Raw genomic sequence first — 17,933 nt, 5'->3', positions numbered from 1 at the left:
GCCTGTGGGTTACCATCAGAGAGATGCTCTGGTCAGTGTGCACATCCTCTGTGTCTATTTTTGACTACAGATTATTTACCTCTATTGTTCAGGCTCCACTTCCTCAGTGGAGCAGATAATGAGAGACAGAGCAAGTCTTTCAGTCTTTGAACAGATCATGAATATGTTGTCATTAGGTTTCATATTTCTCCTGTGGTAAATTAAGGTTCAGGAGGATTTGATGGACTTCCTTCCTTCCGACTTTTTCAGCGTGTTGAAGACCTGACAATAACGTTTTTATTATAAGGATGATAAAAATAACAATAATGTTTTTGCCTCCCTCGCGAACACCATGGCTCTCCTATGCGGTGTGCTCGACATGCTCACGTTTGAACGTGATGTGGGAGAGGTCAAGGACACTGTGGCCGCCCTCCACAGGATGTCGCAGGCATATGCGATCCTGGGAGGGAGACACCGCAACGCTGGACCACCGGCATTTGTGATTAGATTTAGCCACAGCGCTGTCTGAGAAAGAGAAAGATAGCCGGGCGCTCCTCGATGGGCCAGTAACGGAGGACTCTCTTTTTGGTCCGGAGCCCTGGCAGATCATAGCTCGCCAAGAGGGTGGCTCTGCAGGAGGACGAGATGAGGAGGTTCGGCAGGGCTACAGCACTCGACGTCAGAGGTCCTGCTCGTCGACCTAATCCTTGGGTGCTGGAGGGACCCAGCAGCAGCTGAGCAAGTCCAGGTAGCCACCGAAACAGCAGCAGCACCAGCACCAGAGACGATGGCAGAAGCAGCAGCGAAGGACGGTAAGTCAGCACTGGCAGCAGCAGAAGCGGGAGAGCCAGCAGTTGCAGCAGGTTCGGCTCCACATCAGCAGCAGCTATCGTGCAGCAGAGGCAGCGAATGCAAGCTAAGCTAACAGGCGAGAGCTTCCTCTTATTACGGGGTTTGAAGGTGGTTTTAAATGCTTTCGTACTGGTAATACCGAGACTGTATTAACAAAGTCCGTCCACACGGATGAGGGACAGACTTCAACCACGTGTTTTGTTTCCAAACAAACAGATATCCGCGAGGTGAGCTCAGTCAGCTTTATCTATACATCCGCGTTTACAGGACAAACCGGTGAAGGCGATCTTGACCCGAGTCCAAGTGAGATGGCGGTTGGAAGGCCCGCAGTGTGAGAGTTGTCACCCAGAAGGAGGAGAACCTTCGGAAGGAACGTTGGGTTCGGATTCAATGACACTGATGACTCCTCGACTCAAAAGGAAAGACTCAGGGCTAATGGGGAGAGCACAAAGCTCACCAGCTCTCTTCGTGGATTTCAGGACCAGAAGGAGCGAAACCTTAAAAGAAAAAATGTCACTTATTTGCAGCAAGCCCAGCCGCACCACCGTGTGAGCTGCTGCCATGAGCCCAAGGAGGGACACAACTACGCTTGCTGACGTGACGCATGACGTCAAGCTTCCAGCAACTGTGTTGTCAGCTGGACTAAGGGAGCGAGCACAAAGCACGTGGGTGTGAGCAAAATGTCCAGTGGGACTTGGTCTGTAGGCCCCCGTAAGAACCGCATCACCAGAGGCTGGGTAAGCGCTGAAGCACCCGACGCGCCTCATTGCTAGGGCTGATGTCCATCCGTTATCCAAAAAATGTTGCAGGAAAGACAGGACAGCAGAGTCCAATCAGAGCTCAGGGTCCAGGGACCTGTCTGCACACCAGTGAGAGAACATCCCTCATTTGGAGGCATAAAGCCTACATGTAACCAGGTCCACAGTCCCTCTCAGCTCTTGCCGTGCAAGAGCAACACTTTGAGAGGCAGACCCAGCACCAGGGTGCCGTCAGAGTCCCCCCTGCCCGGGGAGTACCAGTATTAAACTAGGACTCTCCTGCATCGCTCCCTGAACCAAGGGGAGGAGGAGTCGCGGAGGAGGGAAGGCGAACAGTAGCCAGCAGGCCAACTCAAGTTGGCAAAAGCATCCACGCCAAGTGGGGGGCAATCAGAGGCCCTGATGATGGTGGACCAAAGAAGACAATTGAAGTCCTCCTTGTTGGCGAAGAGGTCCGCCACCGGGTGATCGAAAAACGACCACATATCAGCAGCCACCGACTCGGATAGACTCCATTCGTCCTGGACAGGCCCCCTTCACAGTCTGTCCGCTACTACATTCAGTGCGCCCGGTACATGCTGAGCTCTGAGAAAGAGCAGGTGCCCACAGCCAAGTCTTCTTTGCCACACTCTGAAAGGCTGGGGATCTGATATCCGCTCTGGCGATTCACATAAGCCATGGTGGTGGAGCTGTCTGACAGCATTAGGACATTGGACTGTGACAGTTGGGGAGATCAGTGAAGCAGGACATTGCGAAATGCTTTTAACTCTAGCCAGTTGATGCATCTGGACACTGGTCTGTTCCAGACCCCGCCGGTGTAGATCTGACCCGAAGTTCCTTCCCCACCTGTCAAGAATGCGTCTGTGAACACCTGAGTCTCACGAGGACGCAACCTAAAAGGTTGAGCGCTCCAAGACTGGATGTCCTACAAAAACATGTGCGACACACTTTTCAAACTTGCTCACGCTTGGGCTTTAGCTTATACGACCAAACCATCTCCGGAGGTCCATCATTTGCCGCAAGCCCAGCCGTGTGAGCTGCTGCCATGAGCACTAGGAGGGACATAACATCATTACATTCCACTGTTATCTTTTTGTTTTCCACTGTCAGGAGCTTTCTGCTGAGTTGAAAAGGAGGAAGTGCAGTTATTCCCAACTTCTTATAGGAAGTGGGCTGCACCCAGCTGGGTGTCGAGTTAATTTCTCAGAGATGAGGCAGGGCCTCGAGGATAAACCAGTAGTGAAGCAGTTAGAGGGCGGAGCACCAAATGACGTAGAACCACCTTACACGTTCTCCGCACTGAATCTGCAAGGAAAAAATCAGTACTTTTACTTGTGTAAAATGTGTTTTCCCATCATAGTTTTAACTAGTAGGAGTTATTACAAAATGGGTAATGAATATTGCACAAAAGTATTTCTAATAACTTAAACATAAAATGTTAAAAACTAACGATTGGAGTGACAATATATGAAGGTTAGCTATTCGTGAAATAAACAATTCATCTAGTTAAAGTCAATATTACTTTATTTTCTTTGACACTTTTTTGCTTCTTATGTGCGGGTACACAGCTAGTGTTACAGTGATCAAAATACATCAGGCTTTGTAATTTTTAATTACTCGTATAAAAATGTATTGGAGAGCAAAGATCGAATCTGTCAATACCGAGACTTAACTCATGTGTTGCGCAGCTGCGCCACACATTCATATGAAGCTCAGACAATTAGACCATCTTCACATCATCATCACTACTCATTGCTTTAAGTTACTGATAACAGTTTTATTCTTGTTAAACTCCATTTAGTATGTTTTAATAAGGCCCTGATCATCTCTGTAAATAAAGTACTTGCGTCAATAACCCTTTATGTAAAATATAAGCATTTAGAGCATGTCTGCAGTAATTTAAATATAAGTATGTGATCAATGTCAGAAATGTTTTAAATGAACGAATATAAACTGTTACTCAAGTTTAAATTTATGTTTTCTTTCTGATCATGGAGAGAAAAATCAAAGACTCTGGTTACTTTAGATATGATTTAAATTTGTAAATTAGGGCGTGGAAAGGGACGAACAAGTCTGCGATTAATTCCACTTTGATAAGGATATACAAAGGAAAAGTGCTTGTATTTGTGCACATGCGCAGATTCTGTTTTTAGTAGAAAATCCAACTTCTTTCTACATGTTGAGTCATGATGTTACACATTTCCTGTAGCCTTCAGGGCTTACCTTGGTTTACACAGGCAAAGAACATGTTCGTATATGGTATGAGTTGTGATAATATTGTAGGCAGGAAGCCGGCCAGGTGCTTGCCAATGCGGAGCCTTTTAAGTTGTACATGACCATGAACAAGACTAAACTAAGTGTTGTCGTTTCGCAGCGGCACAAGATGTTCTTTGCAGCTCTGCCTTTTTCCCAAAGACTTTCACCCACCGTCTTCAAAACATTCTCCTTACTATTATACAGGATGATTAAATTGGCTTTATTAAAAACAGTCATGTTTTATGCATTTTAAATGTGCTTTATAATCAAATGCAGCCTTAAGGGGTCACATGCCAGTGTCTTTTTGAGCCGGTCCAAAGCCCGGATAAATGTCAGGAAGGGCATCCGACGTAAAATCTGTGCCAAAAACAAATATGCGAATCACAACCATGTCTTCCATGCCGGATCGGTCGAGGCCCGGGTTAACAGCGACCGCCATTGGTGCCAATAACCTACAGGTAAACAATGGAAATTGGGCTACTTTGGGTCGAAGCCGAAGGAGGAGAGGAGGAAGGCGGGTTCAGAAACAGAGAGAAAATAGGAACTGCAGGAGTCTGGGACCGAGAGTAGGGACTTTGGATATTGGGACGATGACGGGAAAAGATAGAGAGTTGATTGACTTGATGCAGAGAAGGAAGATGGATATACTATGTGTCCAGGTGGAAAGGTAGAAAGGCGAGAAGCTTAGGTGCATGTTTTAAGTTGTAGTACTATGGCATTGATAGGAAGATAAATGGAGTAGGGGTTATTCTAAAATAAGAGTTTCTTAGGAATGTCCTGGAAGTGAAAAGAGAATTATTAACCATCTGCCGGAAGCTGCGATCTCTACAAACAATTCAGTATCGTGTTTTTTCAATTGTCTTGGGGAACCAGACAGGAATGCCTTCTATCACCACTATAAGTTACAATAGCTATCATACCACTTGTCACTCGAATTTGAGAAGAGAAAGTCAGTAAAGAAATCCAGAGGGACTGGAAAACATAAAATCTCACTCTACAGAAATGATATGTTGTTACTTTTATCAGGACTTAAATATTTTGAGACAGACACCTCACTGCCATTTAAAGCAAGTACAGTAGATACAAATATCAATTCAAGGCCTGTTGCTAACCTTTTCTTACTACAGTCTTTTGTTATTTCCAATTCCTAAAACGAAAACAGTGAACTGCATTAATGACTACAGTCTTGTTGCTTTTACCCCCATAATAGCAAAATGCTTAAAGAGACTGATCGTCTCCCACATCAAAGATGTGACGGTCTATTTATCCCCTACAAGCAGGTAAGTAAGTAAGTAATTTATATTTATAGAGCGCTTTTATAGACCAGGGTCAGCAACCCTTTTCTCTCAAAAATATATACTAAAAAGATCAAGATAACACCGAGAAAAACACTGAAAAACTGAGCAATCTTTCCCTGGCCAGTGTACCTAGTTACTGGACTTCCTGAGTAAGTAAGTGAATAAGTAATGGTTATTTCTAAAGTGCCTTTTCTAGACCAGGGTCACAAAGCGTTTTAACAATCAAAAACAATACACAGTTAAAATATATACTATAAAAGGCAAAGACACATAAGACAAACAAAGGAGTCGCAGAAAATCAGGGAAAAGTCTGCACAAATAAGAATGTCTTAAGATGTTTCCTGAAAGAGTCAGTAGATCCATCAAGCGCAGAGGGAGAGGAAGATTGTTCCAAAGCTTAGGAGCAACAGCCTGGAAGGACTTCTCTCGTCTGGTCCGGAAGTGTGTGCGCGTAACCATCAGTTGATTTTGGTCCACAGACCTCAGAGCCCGAGCTGGGATGTAAGGTTGGATCAGATCAGTGATGTAAGGAGGAGCCTGACCATAATTAGCTCCAAAGGTAAGAACCAGAATTTTGAAATTGATCCTGGAAAAAACTGGCAGCCAGTGAAGAGTTTTAAGGATCGGGGAAATGTGAGTTCTTCTACTAGAGGTCAGAATTCTCGCTGCAGAGTTTTGTATTACCTGTATGCGAGACAGCTCCTTCTTGTAAAGTTATTTACATTGTCTTTACATTTACATTGTTTATGACTAACCAACAATAAAGCTGTCAAGCTCTTCGTTTATTAGCAGGAAATATAGTTGGACATGATACAGTCTAAGAAATTAGACTGTATCATGTCCAGATTAGTTTTTCTAAGAGAAGCCACACAAAGAAAATTAGGTGAATTGTGTTGTCATTGCTGTTCAAGACAGCACGGTCCTTGTGCGAGTGGGTGAAGGATAGTGTCAGGGGTCATGGAGAAATGTGCACAGTAGAATGCATTTGACTGTTCTAAACGCCTAATGCGTAATATTTTGATACCAATATTATAAAAGAGGAATGTGATTTTGCGTACAGAAAAATACATAACTATTTTGTATGTAACTCTTCATGTACCTTTTACATGCTACTGTCCCAAACATTGCACTATTATGCAAACTCACAAAAAGAACAAAGTTATTAGGCAGCCATAACTGTTGACTCCTGATTAACCTGTTGTCCTGATCTAGCCAAAACTCCTTTAAAAGATCTTGGAGTCAACGCCCGTTGAAAAAACAACCTTATATTCCCTACTTCAATGGAAATATATCAGTATTTTGCCTATACTTACTCCATTGGTTTAGTAAGCTATTCATCTGCATCCTGCAGACAATGGTGCAGAAGGATCCGAGTGGAAACTGTGGAAGAGCAGCGAATCACACAGACAGCAGTTGAGTGACAAACATGTAGACACAACTACTACTTAGAAAGCAACAGAAAACATACATTTTTGTGTGATTTCATTGCATTGTTATGTATTACGTTATGAACCAGAAGCATAGTGACTTGCTCTGTGGTTGGCAAGAAGCTGGACTCACTGGTCGCAGTAGCAGAGGATATCTCTATACAAACTACTGTCAATCATGGATGATGACAGTCATCCACTGAACACTGTCATCAGTGAGCAGAGAGGCAGATGGAGCATGATCGCTCCTTCCCAAATGCAACAGCAATAGACTCTGGGTACTCATTCATTCCTTCCTGCTATTAGGCTGTATAATTCTGAATTTGCGTGCAGGAGCCGAGTGAATATATGATGTATTCTATTCTATGTTAATTTTTTTATACTTTTCTTTGTGTTATTTCCTTTGATCTGAAAACTGAAATGTTACTGCTGAGAATCACTGTGTCATTAGAAATGTTCTATGATTGTAACACGTGAATTAAAAAGATTCTACTAAATGCTCTGCCATTGACAAAATTTTCTCAGGTTCACTCACGTTTCTTCACTAGATTCGGAGAAAGTCCAGTATGATCAATCCAATTGCTAGTTCGTGTGGAATAACAACAACTCCTGCAGCTGCTTCACTTTTATGCAGGAAACAGTAGAGCTGCCTGCTGATGCCAATGTTTCATGTGTCGTCTTAGAAACCAGCAGTGAGGCTCCACCCACCAGTAAGCAGAGTCACACTGACAAAAACACAGAGTGTAGCACAACCCTGATGCTCATCTGTACTAAGTTTCTTAATTCACCATAATTTAAAAATTGCAGACAATGCTAAATTTGCTATATGAAATGTATCATATATATAGAATATATCGAGACCAGAAAGGTATGTTAAATGTTAAATATTTGCTGAATCCTTATCAAGCCAGGGGTTTAAAACATTAAACTTGCTCCCTATGTTGCTTCTCTGATTGCAATTTCAGAATCATTTGCTTTGTGAAATAAGAATTTTAAAAAAGGAACCGAAAAAAGACTCAGTCTCCCAAGAGTTACAATTTTTATTTATAGATGTGGAAGGAGGAGATGTTCAACGTCATTGCATAATAACCAGTAAGTCTATAACATTCAGAGCAAAAAAGGAGCAACACAGAAGTGTCTGCTTTTATGCTGAGCCAAGCAAGTAGATCCGCGGCGCCACCTGCAGGTCAACGTGTACAACTACAAGAATCAGGCACATAAGAAGTGGGAGCCACCACTATTGAGATGTAAGGGTCGAAACATATTCAATGGACCAGGCACATATATACAAAAAATAAACAGAAAAAAGAACATATATATTCAGCAGACAGTAGATGTAAGTAAGTAAACCCAGATAAAGGACAAAGTATGCAAAGATGCATTAGGTTAATAAATACAATTTCATTCACTAGCAGAAAGTACATTTTAATCCATCCCTGATTGATATTTGTAGGAAAAAATGTATGAAATACACAAACCTAAGCAGCAACAACACAATTAGATTGATTGTTTGATTGAATGTACAATAGAGTACTCTAATATTCAGAATCACAATGGTCTCACAAGCTTGTGGCTCGTTTTTTTTCTAGAAAGGAAAACATCTATAAGGCCATGTTATTGCACTGATTATTAGTAATTATGCATTATTCATTAAGTATATTTTTAAAGAAAAACTTGAAAAAAGTGTATTATATAGTTTTAAAGTAAATATATTCATTTTGATATATAATCTTAAATAATGCATAGTATTAATTGCCTTTTAATGCATTAGTATTTCTCCAAGAAAACAAGTTTAGCATCGTTATAAAATAAAATAAAAAACATGTATATATAAATAAATATATCTGTTCAGGCAGCAAGTGAAGTAATTAAAAAAATATACATGTTACTATAGAATCTTGTCTAATTCTAATTTACTTGTCTAATTCTAGTTATAGTGACTCAGAACTATTCTTTAAGCCACCTGGCTTTGAATCCAGAGGTAATAACTGCACACCATAACAGGTTAACTTGAGAGGAACCTATATCCAAGAACAGTCTGCGTGACTCTGAGAAAAGTCTGGCCAAACTCTGAGCAGTTCTTCTGCCTCAAACCCATTCACAATAATCCGCTTGGCAAACGTACACCGGTTGTACTTCAGATTCTGGATCTCAAAAAGGTCCCTCGGAGGCAGTAATGTTCTGGAGTAGACGGGCTGCACCCCGAGAACCCGTAGGCACAGGCCCACGTAGACGTCCTCCATGGGGATCATTTGGACGAACCTGGAGGCCAAGGATATGCGGCGAGCTAGGTCCACTGAGAAGACATAGCCAGCACCCGACACATAAGGAGGAAAGCTCTCATTTGGGTACTCCTTCTTTGACAGATGCCATTTGCTTCCAACATCCCGCCTTGGCCTGCCATCATTGATCACAGACCCAGTGATAAAGGCCTGCTTGTGTGACCCCTGCAGCTGCTGGAGGAGGTAGTTGACGTTGACAAAGATGTCCGAGTCCACTTTCATTGCAAAAGAAGCATTGGAACAGTGTACGCTCAGCCAGTTCATCATCATGACAGTCTTGATGGTCAGATTCCTGTAGCTGTCTACAAAGTTCATCTGGATGACGTCACCGTGCTGGCGGCTCTCCTGCTCTAGTTTGAGCTGGGTGCCCGGGTCCACCCCCCCCTCAGGCACGCCCATGTAAAACAAAGTTAAGGTGCGCTCACTTGGGGCCCCCCAGGTTCTCCTGATGGCGTCCCTAGATGAAGTCTGCTGCGAAGCCACAGGGACCAAAAGAACGAGGAAGGGGGTCCTAAGTTTGCAGGCGTCGGGCTGGTTAAAGATATACTCGTATGTTTGAGGCGACAGAATGCGGAAGTCCTCAGGAGGAGATGGAAGGAGTTTCGGGACATGTTTGCTGAGTGTTACCTTACTCACTAGCACATGAGCAGACAGGAAGAGCAGCGCGGAAAGTGCTAGAATTTTTACCGTCCTCCAGGAAAGACGTTTCTTCATTGCTCTCAGCAATCGAGCAAGGTTTATCCCGGGTTCGAGTTGGACCTCAACACGGAAACTATTGAGTGACGTCACATGTTCCGCGAAGCAACGAGGGCGGGGTTTAGTCAAGTTTCGCCTCGAAGGTTTTCTGTCAGCAGGCGCCAAACGCGAGAACCCCCTGGCCGCAGTCAGGAGAACGGGGTGACGTTGAGATCTGCCTATTTCTCTACTTTGAGCCCGACCCACGGTGTTTTAAAACCGTGTACAATATTGCTTCCTACTTTAATAAAAGTTGGCGAACAGTTTTCAACAACATTGGAGGCAAATCGGTACTCTTTAACGATACAATACATGACAGACTGATGTGCAACACAATTTTTAATTGAAAATGAACTAACTTAAGTGTCTTTATTAGTACAGTAAATTGTTCATTAGTATATGTGTTACCCTTAACCTTACCTTAACGTCATTATTATATTAAAAATAATATAACAGTATTACAATTATTATAGTAATGATAACAGAAAATGCATGTTTGTCTGGTATCAATAATTGAAGTTTGTGTTTCGTAACTGCGGACACAAGAGGGCGTTGTGAGTCCGTTGAGCACATGTTTGACTGTGTTGACGAGTTTACATGCTGCGGGCGATACTTCGATGATAAAGTACCTTCCTTCAAGAAAGAGTTTTTTTTTTTTTTTCAACAACTCACAACGGAGAATAAGACAATGGAAGATGCATGGCGTGGTTAATTCAATCATAAGTCTAACTCGTGTAACAGGGCCAAAGCAAAATTATTCCCAATAACTGTGGCGTGTGTTTTGATGGTAAAGGCTTACTATTCAGGGAACAACTTTTATTGGGTTTGTTCTTTTTAGCAAAAATGTTTTCATTTAATTATACTTTTTTATAATTGGCATTGTTCGTTGAAATGATCAGTATACAATTATTTCATGTAATTCACCAACAAGCTCAGAAGAAATTAGGTTGCAAGAGGAAATGAGGCGACAGGAACACAGGTGGACACAAGCAGTTGTCAAAAGACAAGTGGAATAATATTTAATGCAATTTACACGTCGCAAAAAAACTCCTATTATCTGTGTTCTTGAGAATATTATGTGTGTTTTGGGTAAATACAATAATTACATTGCACTACGGCTGTTTTGTTTGCTAACTTATTTTAAAACATTCCACTGCACAATGACGGGCTTGTTATCAGAAACAGGCATTTTTTTCATTTTTAAAACGAAGATGTTAGTAAACTTGATAGGATATGCAGTAATATAATTTGTCCACAAGATGGTGTCATAAACAACATCTATGTTACGTAATTTCATTCCGATCAATATTGTTTAAATCATATTCAAATCATTTTTAAAACGATATTATTCTGATTGATTGATGACAAACGAATGTTAATATATCCGGTGTTTCCGGTCCTTTCTTGTCTATTAAGCAAGTATTATTAATATTAAAGTGGGTCGGGCTCAACGTAGGCGACCGACGGAGTATTAGGGCCACTGAAATATATATATATAGTGATATCTTTATATAAAAATAAATAATGATTCAGAGACAGCTTAGATGGGAATTTTACTGCGACCATAAACAACTTTTGACGTCTCTAGTAACCCACAATTAGCACACAATCAATTAGATAAGTCTTGTGCCGCCATTTACTAACCAAACATAAAATAACTACTCTACTACTACATTCCTCTCCCTTAATCTGTTTTCTTCTAAACACTCTACAAACCTTATAAAAACAATCGTAATTTTAATTTTCTTTTTTCCTTTTTGAAATTTCTCGTCAATTTCACATGAATAATCTTTCAAATAATTTGGTTTTAATGTTGTTCCCTGAACACAGTGAACAAATCCAATAAACTGTGGCGACTGTGTCCCGGTCTGAGGTCGTCTGCCATTTGTCACAGTTTTTGCATTTCCTGGTACTGGTTCTACAACAGCTGAGATGTTTTCTCCTGAAAAGCAACTGTTATACTCTGGAAACACTTGGTGAGTTTCTTCTTTTTGGCATTTGAAACATTCCTCGACCAAAACTTCAATGTCGGCATCCAACTTTGGCCACCAGAAGTACCTCTGTGCTAAAGCCTTCATTCTAGTATTACCACAGTGACATGATGCAATTTATTTAGCAACATATTTCGCCCTGGAACAGGAACCACTACACTGGAACCCATCAGCAAACAACCATTCTACACACTCAACTCTGTCTTACGTACCACATACGGTTTAAACGTACACAGTAAATTTCCAAGTGTCAAAAAGGAAGTGTTAATGTATTTTAACTATTTCATAGACTGGTTTAACTCTTCCAGATGTAACACAACAACAACAGGTGTAAAACGTGGCTCCTCCCCCTGCAGTGCTGTTGTCAATATCCAGAGTTAAAACCCAGGTGTTATTTATTCAGTGTAAAAAGTGAATGAACACTGTCAAGGGTCAATTTAACAATATTCAGTGTTAATATCTTAATATGCTCCGCCCATTTCAAATGATCCAGAAGTTTCTAGAGTAATTGGACCTCATGGACCACCGCCATTTTTCCATTGGTAAAGACTGTGGTAAGTCTCTCCATCTGCTGACTTATATTTAAATGAATTAAACGATTTATACAATTGTATTCACCGTGACTGTACTACCATTCGCTTTTTAGACTTCTAATGTAGATGAATTGCTATGTGGTTCACCAACATTAAGTTACATTATATTACTTGTAATGCGGTACAGTTAACCTGCGCAGTGAACACCACGTGTAGACACTTGTAACCAATACCACTATGAATTATTGTGTATATTCGGTTTATTGTGCTCGCTCAAAACAACAGATGTATATGCTGTCTGTACATGCGCACGCCAGTAAGTAAGGTAGTTCATTCCCGCGCCACTCCCCCTCTGTCAGGCTTTAGTTTTTAGTAACACGCGACGTGTGCGGAGAAGCAAGCCAAGCACTAGCAGTCCGGAGGCGGAGGTGTAGTGCCAACGACTTGGCTTTGGAAGTAGGTATACCCGCTTTCCTCTGCAATTGTGTTTGTTTTAAGACATTGGGGATCTTAAGCAGCAAACGGTCACGAAAGTTCACCCGGTTTGGTTCGCGGTCTGGGGGTACTGTTTTCGAGGGGCTCTAACGTCCGTCGTCATTGTGAACGACTGTTCACCGCATCCGTTATTTAACACGCCGATTAAACGTTCGTGCTGTTGAAGGTGCCGTAGCTAAGATGTAAGCTAAGATAAGTAGCATCTTAGCTAGCCTCACGTGAAGTCGTCTTGTCCAATCAGCGGCGTGCAAGCTCAGTTTATACCTGTATGCGCCCTGCTGATTGGATGAGCACGGCGGCCATTTTGGAAATAGCACATGTCTGTGTAAAGTCTGTTGATGTGAACAACTCCTGTGCAACTACTTGTTGAGCTCCGCAAGCTAATGGTAAGTCAAGCTCTGCCTTCATTAAGAATCAGAAAGCGACTCAAGCCCTTCTGTGCTTTACTAAAGTTGGTGTGATGTCATGAGCTCAATGTAGTGACACCCTTGATTTCCACGTTTCTATACTAAGCGGTCTGATCAGTTGCATATGCCTCTATTCTGTTCCTATTATTGAGCTGATAATAACATAGCTTTATCTACCTCCTATATTCAGTAGAATTAATATATATCATGTCATTCTACGTTTCAGATGCGTGTGTACTGTATTCAAGGATGGTAAGTTCAATAAAAAAAATGTTGAATGAAGATCAATTTGACGTAGGTGTTAGACCAACACACGAAAACTATAATTACATTTTAATCAATTTCTCCTTGTATTAGGATAAAATTAAGAATTTTGTTGTTGCATATTATAATGTGAGTTGTTTTTTTTACAGGTGACATCATGTTGATTAAAACTAAAATAAACAGGGACCAGAAATATGTAAAGATCAATGATCCAAGCTTAGAGGAATTCTTGAATGCTGGTAAGTCATCTCGTATTGCTATTTTCTTTGATTTTATTGTGGGGTGGGACGTTGTTATGTTCAGTGGCTGTATGGCCGTGTAAAAACGTCATTGGCGCCATCTAAAGACCTCACATGTGCATACTAATCTTGGTTGTGTATTCTGAAATCTTGTGTTTCATATGGCTTGATTTAGTGATTCTTTTTTTTCTTTAGCTTTATTGAAGTTCTCTATGCCAACTTCCATCAAAGGCATCAGAGTTTATGACGAGACGGGAACCGAGGTGGATGCTGACATGTTTGAAGAAGTAGTACAGGAGCCTAATACTGGTGTATTTACCATCAGATTTGACAGTGGTAAACTTGCTCTCTCATCTCGCTACAAAGTCTTAAGTAGGATTACTGATGCCAGTACTTTTTGTTTTGAGAAAACCAATATGTCATGAATGTTCTATTTTCCTTCCTTTCATCTCTTTTGGACTCCACTTAGATTCCCTGGTCTCTCCATCCATCAGCTTGGTTTCAGATGACATCACAACTAATCCTGAAAATTCATTGAATCACCCTGATGATATGGTAGTTCTGGAACTTGTGAACTGTGACTCCGATGGCACCATTGTTATAGACGAAAACAGCCCCTCAAGAAAACGGGAGCGGGAGAGTGAAGATGCCAAACACGTAAGCTTCCTCTCCAAAAGTTTTCTGCCTTTTGCCACTAGATAACAATTGCAAATTGAACATTCACTTTTTTTCTTTTGTAGTTGGTTGAATCTGTTCTGGCCAAAAAGCCTGGTGGAGAGAGAATTATGAAGGAGTACAACCGGTCCAAAAGTCTGACTAACTCCTCTCGGCGACAGCTGGTTAATATTTTGGTTGCAGACATGACCGAAATTCATGGGTAATTAGGATATATATATATATATATATATATATATTATATATACATCATTTCAGACGTGCTCTAAAAAAAGAATTTCTATACTTTTTTTTCTTTATCCCTGCAGGACGACTCCCCCTCGTGATGTCAGAGAGAAGTATGCACGTGGCATAATTGAGGTTTTCCCATACCTGATGGACCCGTACTCCAAAAATGGATATGTAAGACTGACATCTGCTTTCACTGTTACATTGTTGAATGAACATTATGCTCAGTTCGGTTTCACTGGTCTTGGAACTCAACATTATATTGCTCATACAACTAAACATATTCAATATCAGAGATCAGGGCGGTTAATTTATCTATAGACTAGTATTAAACACATTTTAATTCCATGGTGCTGTTTTCTGCTATTTTTCAGGAGCATTTCTATGATCCTGAGAGTGGCAGTGGTTACTTAGCATGGAGACTGAAAACAATTCAAAGGAGGAGTTCATCAGCAGACAGGAGGAGGCCATCACGTCAGCCAACAGGTGGAGGGCCAAGGGCTAAAAGAGATGCTTCATATTGTCCTGAGGTTTTCCTGAGTGAAGTGAAGTGCAAAGAGGCCATCTCCTTCATGAGATATACCCCTAATGAGGCGTCTGTACAGCAAAAGATGAAGATGACATTTGAATATCGGCGCAATATGCTGCTTAGACCTCAGCTGATGTATTGACCAAATTTCCCCGCTTCAAAGATGTCAAAGGCCTGGAAATGAAGTATTTTCTAGCATATATTGTATTATGTTAAATCTAATTTGCTAAACTTCTCTCCTTTGAGAAACAGTATCATGCACTGTATCATTCTCAAACTGTCCTGTTATGACTTATCTTTTGCAGATTGAGCAGGACTTCACACTGCAGTTTGGTGAGGATGTGACTGCCAGATTCTTGGAGAGGTTAGTCACCATACTGGCTGTAGAGCTGTGATGTCCCTTGTGAAAGCAATGCTAACTATTGTATCATTTTATTTAATTCTTTATGATACACGGTGCTAATGGAAGTATCACTCTATTTAGGTGGCCCACCACATTTAAGAAAAAGTCATCCAGCTGTGCAAAGCACTTCCACCCTCAGGCGACCTCGGAGACTTGATACACTGTGCAGAGGCATCATCACATCCAGAGTGGAGAGACAATGAAACTGCCGTCTCCGGTATTATGATTTATTTCCACCATGGCTTATTTTTCTGTTAAAATAACTTATTATTTTTAATTTGACATTTTATATTTTTTGTCCGCAGGTTGGGACAGTGATCTCTCCTCAATTCTCCTCCTCATCCATCTAATTCCTCCCACCGCTCAAGGCAGGAAAAGACCTGGAAAGGTGTCCGTATCCCAAGCTGAGAAGCATCTGGTCATGTTCAGGAAAGGTTTGTACTTTTATCTTTTCAAATACTGTATATATTTTTTGTTAATGGTTTCTATTAATTTTATTTTAACTAACTCATTCTAGGATATTCATTTAATTTGTGCTTTTGTTATTTTCAGAGTGGAACAAACTTGGACGAGCATCTTGATGGCATCAAAAATATCATGCAGCCTCATCTGCTCGCGATTGGGAGGATGAAGAGCTGCATTGAGGAGTTCTTCATTGTTTTGGACAAACAGGCCATTCCCTGCAAGTCGGTCAGTTCTCTTGCTGCGTTTGATGAGCTCTCTAAGGCTCACTGACCCAACTGAAAAGTTTCAAAAATGTTGGCAAAAAAACACCAAAGACACATGGCTGTTAATTGGGAGTATTTTATCCAATGCAGGTTGAACATTGGTCCTGCAAAGATGGTTCAGCTTAGAGATTTGAAAGAAGGTGCAGAGATTGCTGCTAAACTAAATGTTGAAGTATCCACACATGTTCTGTCTGTAAAGTGAGTAAAGCATTTTGGCACAGAATATCGCACTGGTTTAATAGTATGCGTTGAGGTAGCTGATGAGATGCCAGTATTTTATAGTATTAGTAAGATTGTTGTTAAAGATGAAATAGTTATTCTGACTGGCTCAGTGGTTAAAACTCTTTGTTTTGATGACCATTACTTTGCATTCAAAATGTCAATCACACCATTACTGGAATTCAAAGTATTTCATGTAAAAGAGTTGCTGTATTTCAGACCAATGGAAATTCAAATGTCTTATGGACAGACTGACACCTCTCACTATTTAGTTCCATACTGCCATTTAATGTTGCCCTGATAAGCATTTTTATGTCAACTATGTCAATATTTCATTGTCCAATGTCCATTTTGTATGCACTGCACTTTTTGAAAATAAATGTTTTTTGTAACGCATGAATGTAGTTTGAGAATCTATCTATATTATTTCCCTGTATTTTTGGTACTATTCTATTTTAACACTAAAGACAGTGTTGAATAGATGTAACACGCAACAAGAGTAGTTGAGAGAGAGTTAATTCTGATTAACACTAAAATGCTATCAGTGTCAATAGTGACTAACACTATCAGTGTACATTTGTTCCTAGTGTAAATCTTGACTAACTGTCAGAAAAACTGTTCACAATGTTTCACAGACAAATCAGTTCAATAGCAAAAGATTCAGACTCACACCAGTAAGAGATTGTTCTTCACTCGAGAGGAGACAGCCAGAACCAACGCGGAAGTTAGTTCACACCGACTGTCCGAAGTTCCAGCGTCCCTCCCTTTTTATTCAGTTTGTTCAAAGCAAAACACATTTTGGAGGGGTTGCATCAAAAGCAGTCTCAAGTTGTTAGTCATGGTACCTCATGGTACCTTTCGGATAACAGCCAAGGTCGTTGTGCATCTTCTCATGACGATACATCACGGCATCAGCAGTTCAAAACAGTCTTACAGATAACACTCAAGTTTAGGGAGCATCGAACAGTTATCTGCTCTTTCTCACCTTCCCCCTCCCAACTCGTTCCCTGTTCCTTCACTTGCCCTTGCTGACCCCGAACACATATGCATTTGTGGCAAAGAAGCGAACACATTAATATTGTGATAACGTAGTAAGCAGTTTAAAACACATTAATATTGTAATAAAGCAATATTTCTTTCACATTTCCCTCCTGTTTATCAATATTAAACAGTGTTTTTAAAAGACTTATTGCTGAAATGGGAAGAAAACTATCCCCAAAAACCCTTTCTGGGGGCAAAAAGAAGATAGAAACCCTTTCCCAGCAAGAAGCCAACATTTCCATTACATATATATACAACTTTTCCCGACAGTTCCAATTGGTAAAACACTCGGCTCATAACCTCTGCCTTGGTAGACTTTTCAGTTACAGCGTCAAAATAAACTGGAATATCATCGATACATTTTAGACTTTGCATTCTGAGTCATCTTCAACTGGCACCAACTCGTATTGTGCCATGGCTATAGTGACATGAGCGGCTACCTTGACGCTAACTGCGTCCATCATTTTAACCATCATTATACGCAAACAAGGAATACCACATGCTACTATAAAAATTAAAAATGAGATAATAGCCATAATTATATCGGCAATAGATAGGATTACATTTTTCCAGCTACCGAACGTGTCATTTAAC

At 40.9% G+C, this 17,933-nt stretch overlaps 2 protein-coding genes across 8 annotated transcripts; one reads left to right on the top strand and one right to left on the bottom strand.

Annotated features, from left to right (window-relative positions):
- Nucleotides 1-7,595: 7,595 nt before the first annotated feature.
- Nucleotides 7,596-9,624, bottom strand: b3galt8 (beta-1,3-galactosyltransferase 8). Its single transcript, XM_087811071.1, has one exon. The coding sequence runs from the start codon at nt 9,564-9,566 to the stop codon at nt 8,592-8,594; it is 975 nt and encodes a 324-aa protein (XP_087667197.1). The 5' UTR covers nt 9,567-9,624; the 3' UTR covers nt 7,596-8,591.
- Nucleotides 9,625-11,491: 1,867 nt separating this feature from the next.
- Nucleotides 11,492-16,694, top strand: LOC148088642 (uncharacterized). Of its 7 annotated transcripts, none has more exons than XM_087798353.1 (11): nt 11,492-12,132; nt 13,240-13,265; nt 13,427-13,516; nt 13,712-13,852; nt 13,986-14,173; nt 14,257-14,393; nt 14,500-14,593; nt 14,794-15,312; nt 15,433-15,568; nt 15,657-15,785; nt 15,904-16,694. In XM_087798353.1, the coding sequence occupies exons 3-8, from the start codon at nt 13,435-13,437 to the stop codon at nt 15,088-15,090; spliced, it is 939 nt and encodes a 312-aa protein (XP_087654479.1). In that variant the 5' UTR covers nt 11,492-12,132; nt 13,240-13,265; nt 13,427-13,434; the 3' UTR covers nt 15,091-15,312; nt 15,433-15,568; nt 15,657-15,785; nt 15,904-16,694. The 7 variants fall into 7 exon arrangements, with proteins under 7 accessions (XP_087654479.1, XP_087654476.1, XP_087654477.1 ...); XM_087798350.1 differs by having other exon boundaries at nt 12,471-13,265; XM_087798351.1 differs by having other exon boundaries at nt 11,492-12,567.
- The last annotated feature ends 1,239 nt before the right edge of the window (nt 16,695-17,933 follow it).

This window comes from Callionymus lyra, chromosome 1, assembly GCF_982586985.1.
Source record: "Callionymus lyra chromosome 1, fCalLyr1.hap1.1, whole genome shotgun sequence".
In the NCBI taxonomy this organism is placed as follows: domain Eukaryota; kingdom Metazoa; phylum Chordata; class Actinopteri; order Syngnathiformes; family Callionymidae; genus Callionymus; species Callionymus lyra.
This window is presented reverse-complemented; position numbering and strand designations above follow the sequence as displayed.

Coding starts and splice junctions, on each gene's coding strand:
- LOC148088642 (XM_087798353.1), top strand. CDS start 13,435: ATGTTGATTAAAACTAAAATAAACAGGGACCAGAAATATGTAAAGATC. Junction 14,174..14,256: donor AGAGTGAAGATGCCAAACAC/GTAAGCTTCCTC, acceptor TTTCTTTTGTAG/TTGGTTGAATCTGTTCTGGC. Junction 14,594..14,793: donor CGTACTCCAAAAATGGATAT/GTAAGACTGACA, acceptor GCTATTTTTCAG/GAGCATTTCTATGATCCTGA.
- b3galt8 (XM_087811071.1), bottom strand. CDS start 9,566: ATGAAGAAACGTCTTTCCTGGAGGACGGTAAAAATTCTAGCACTTTCC.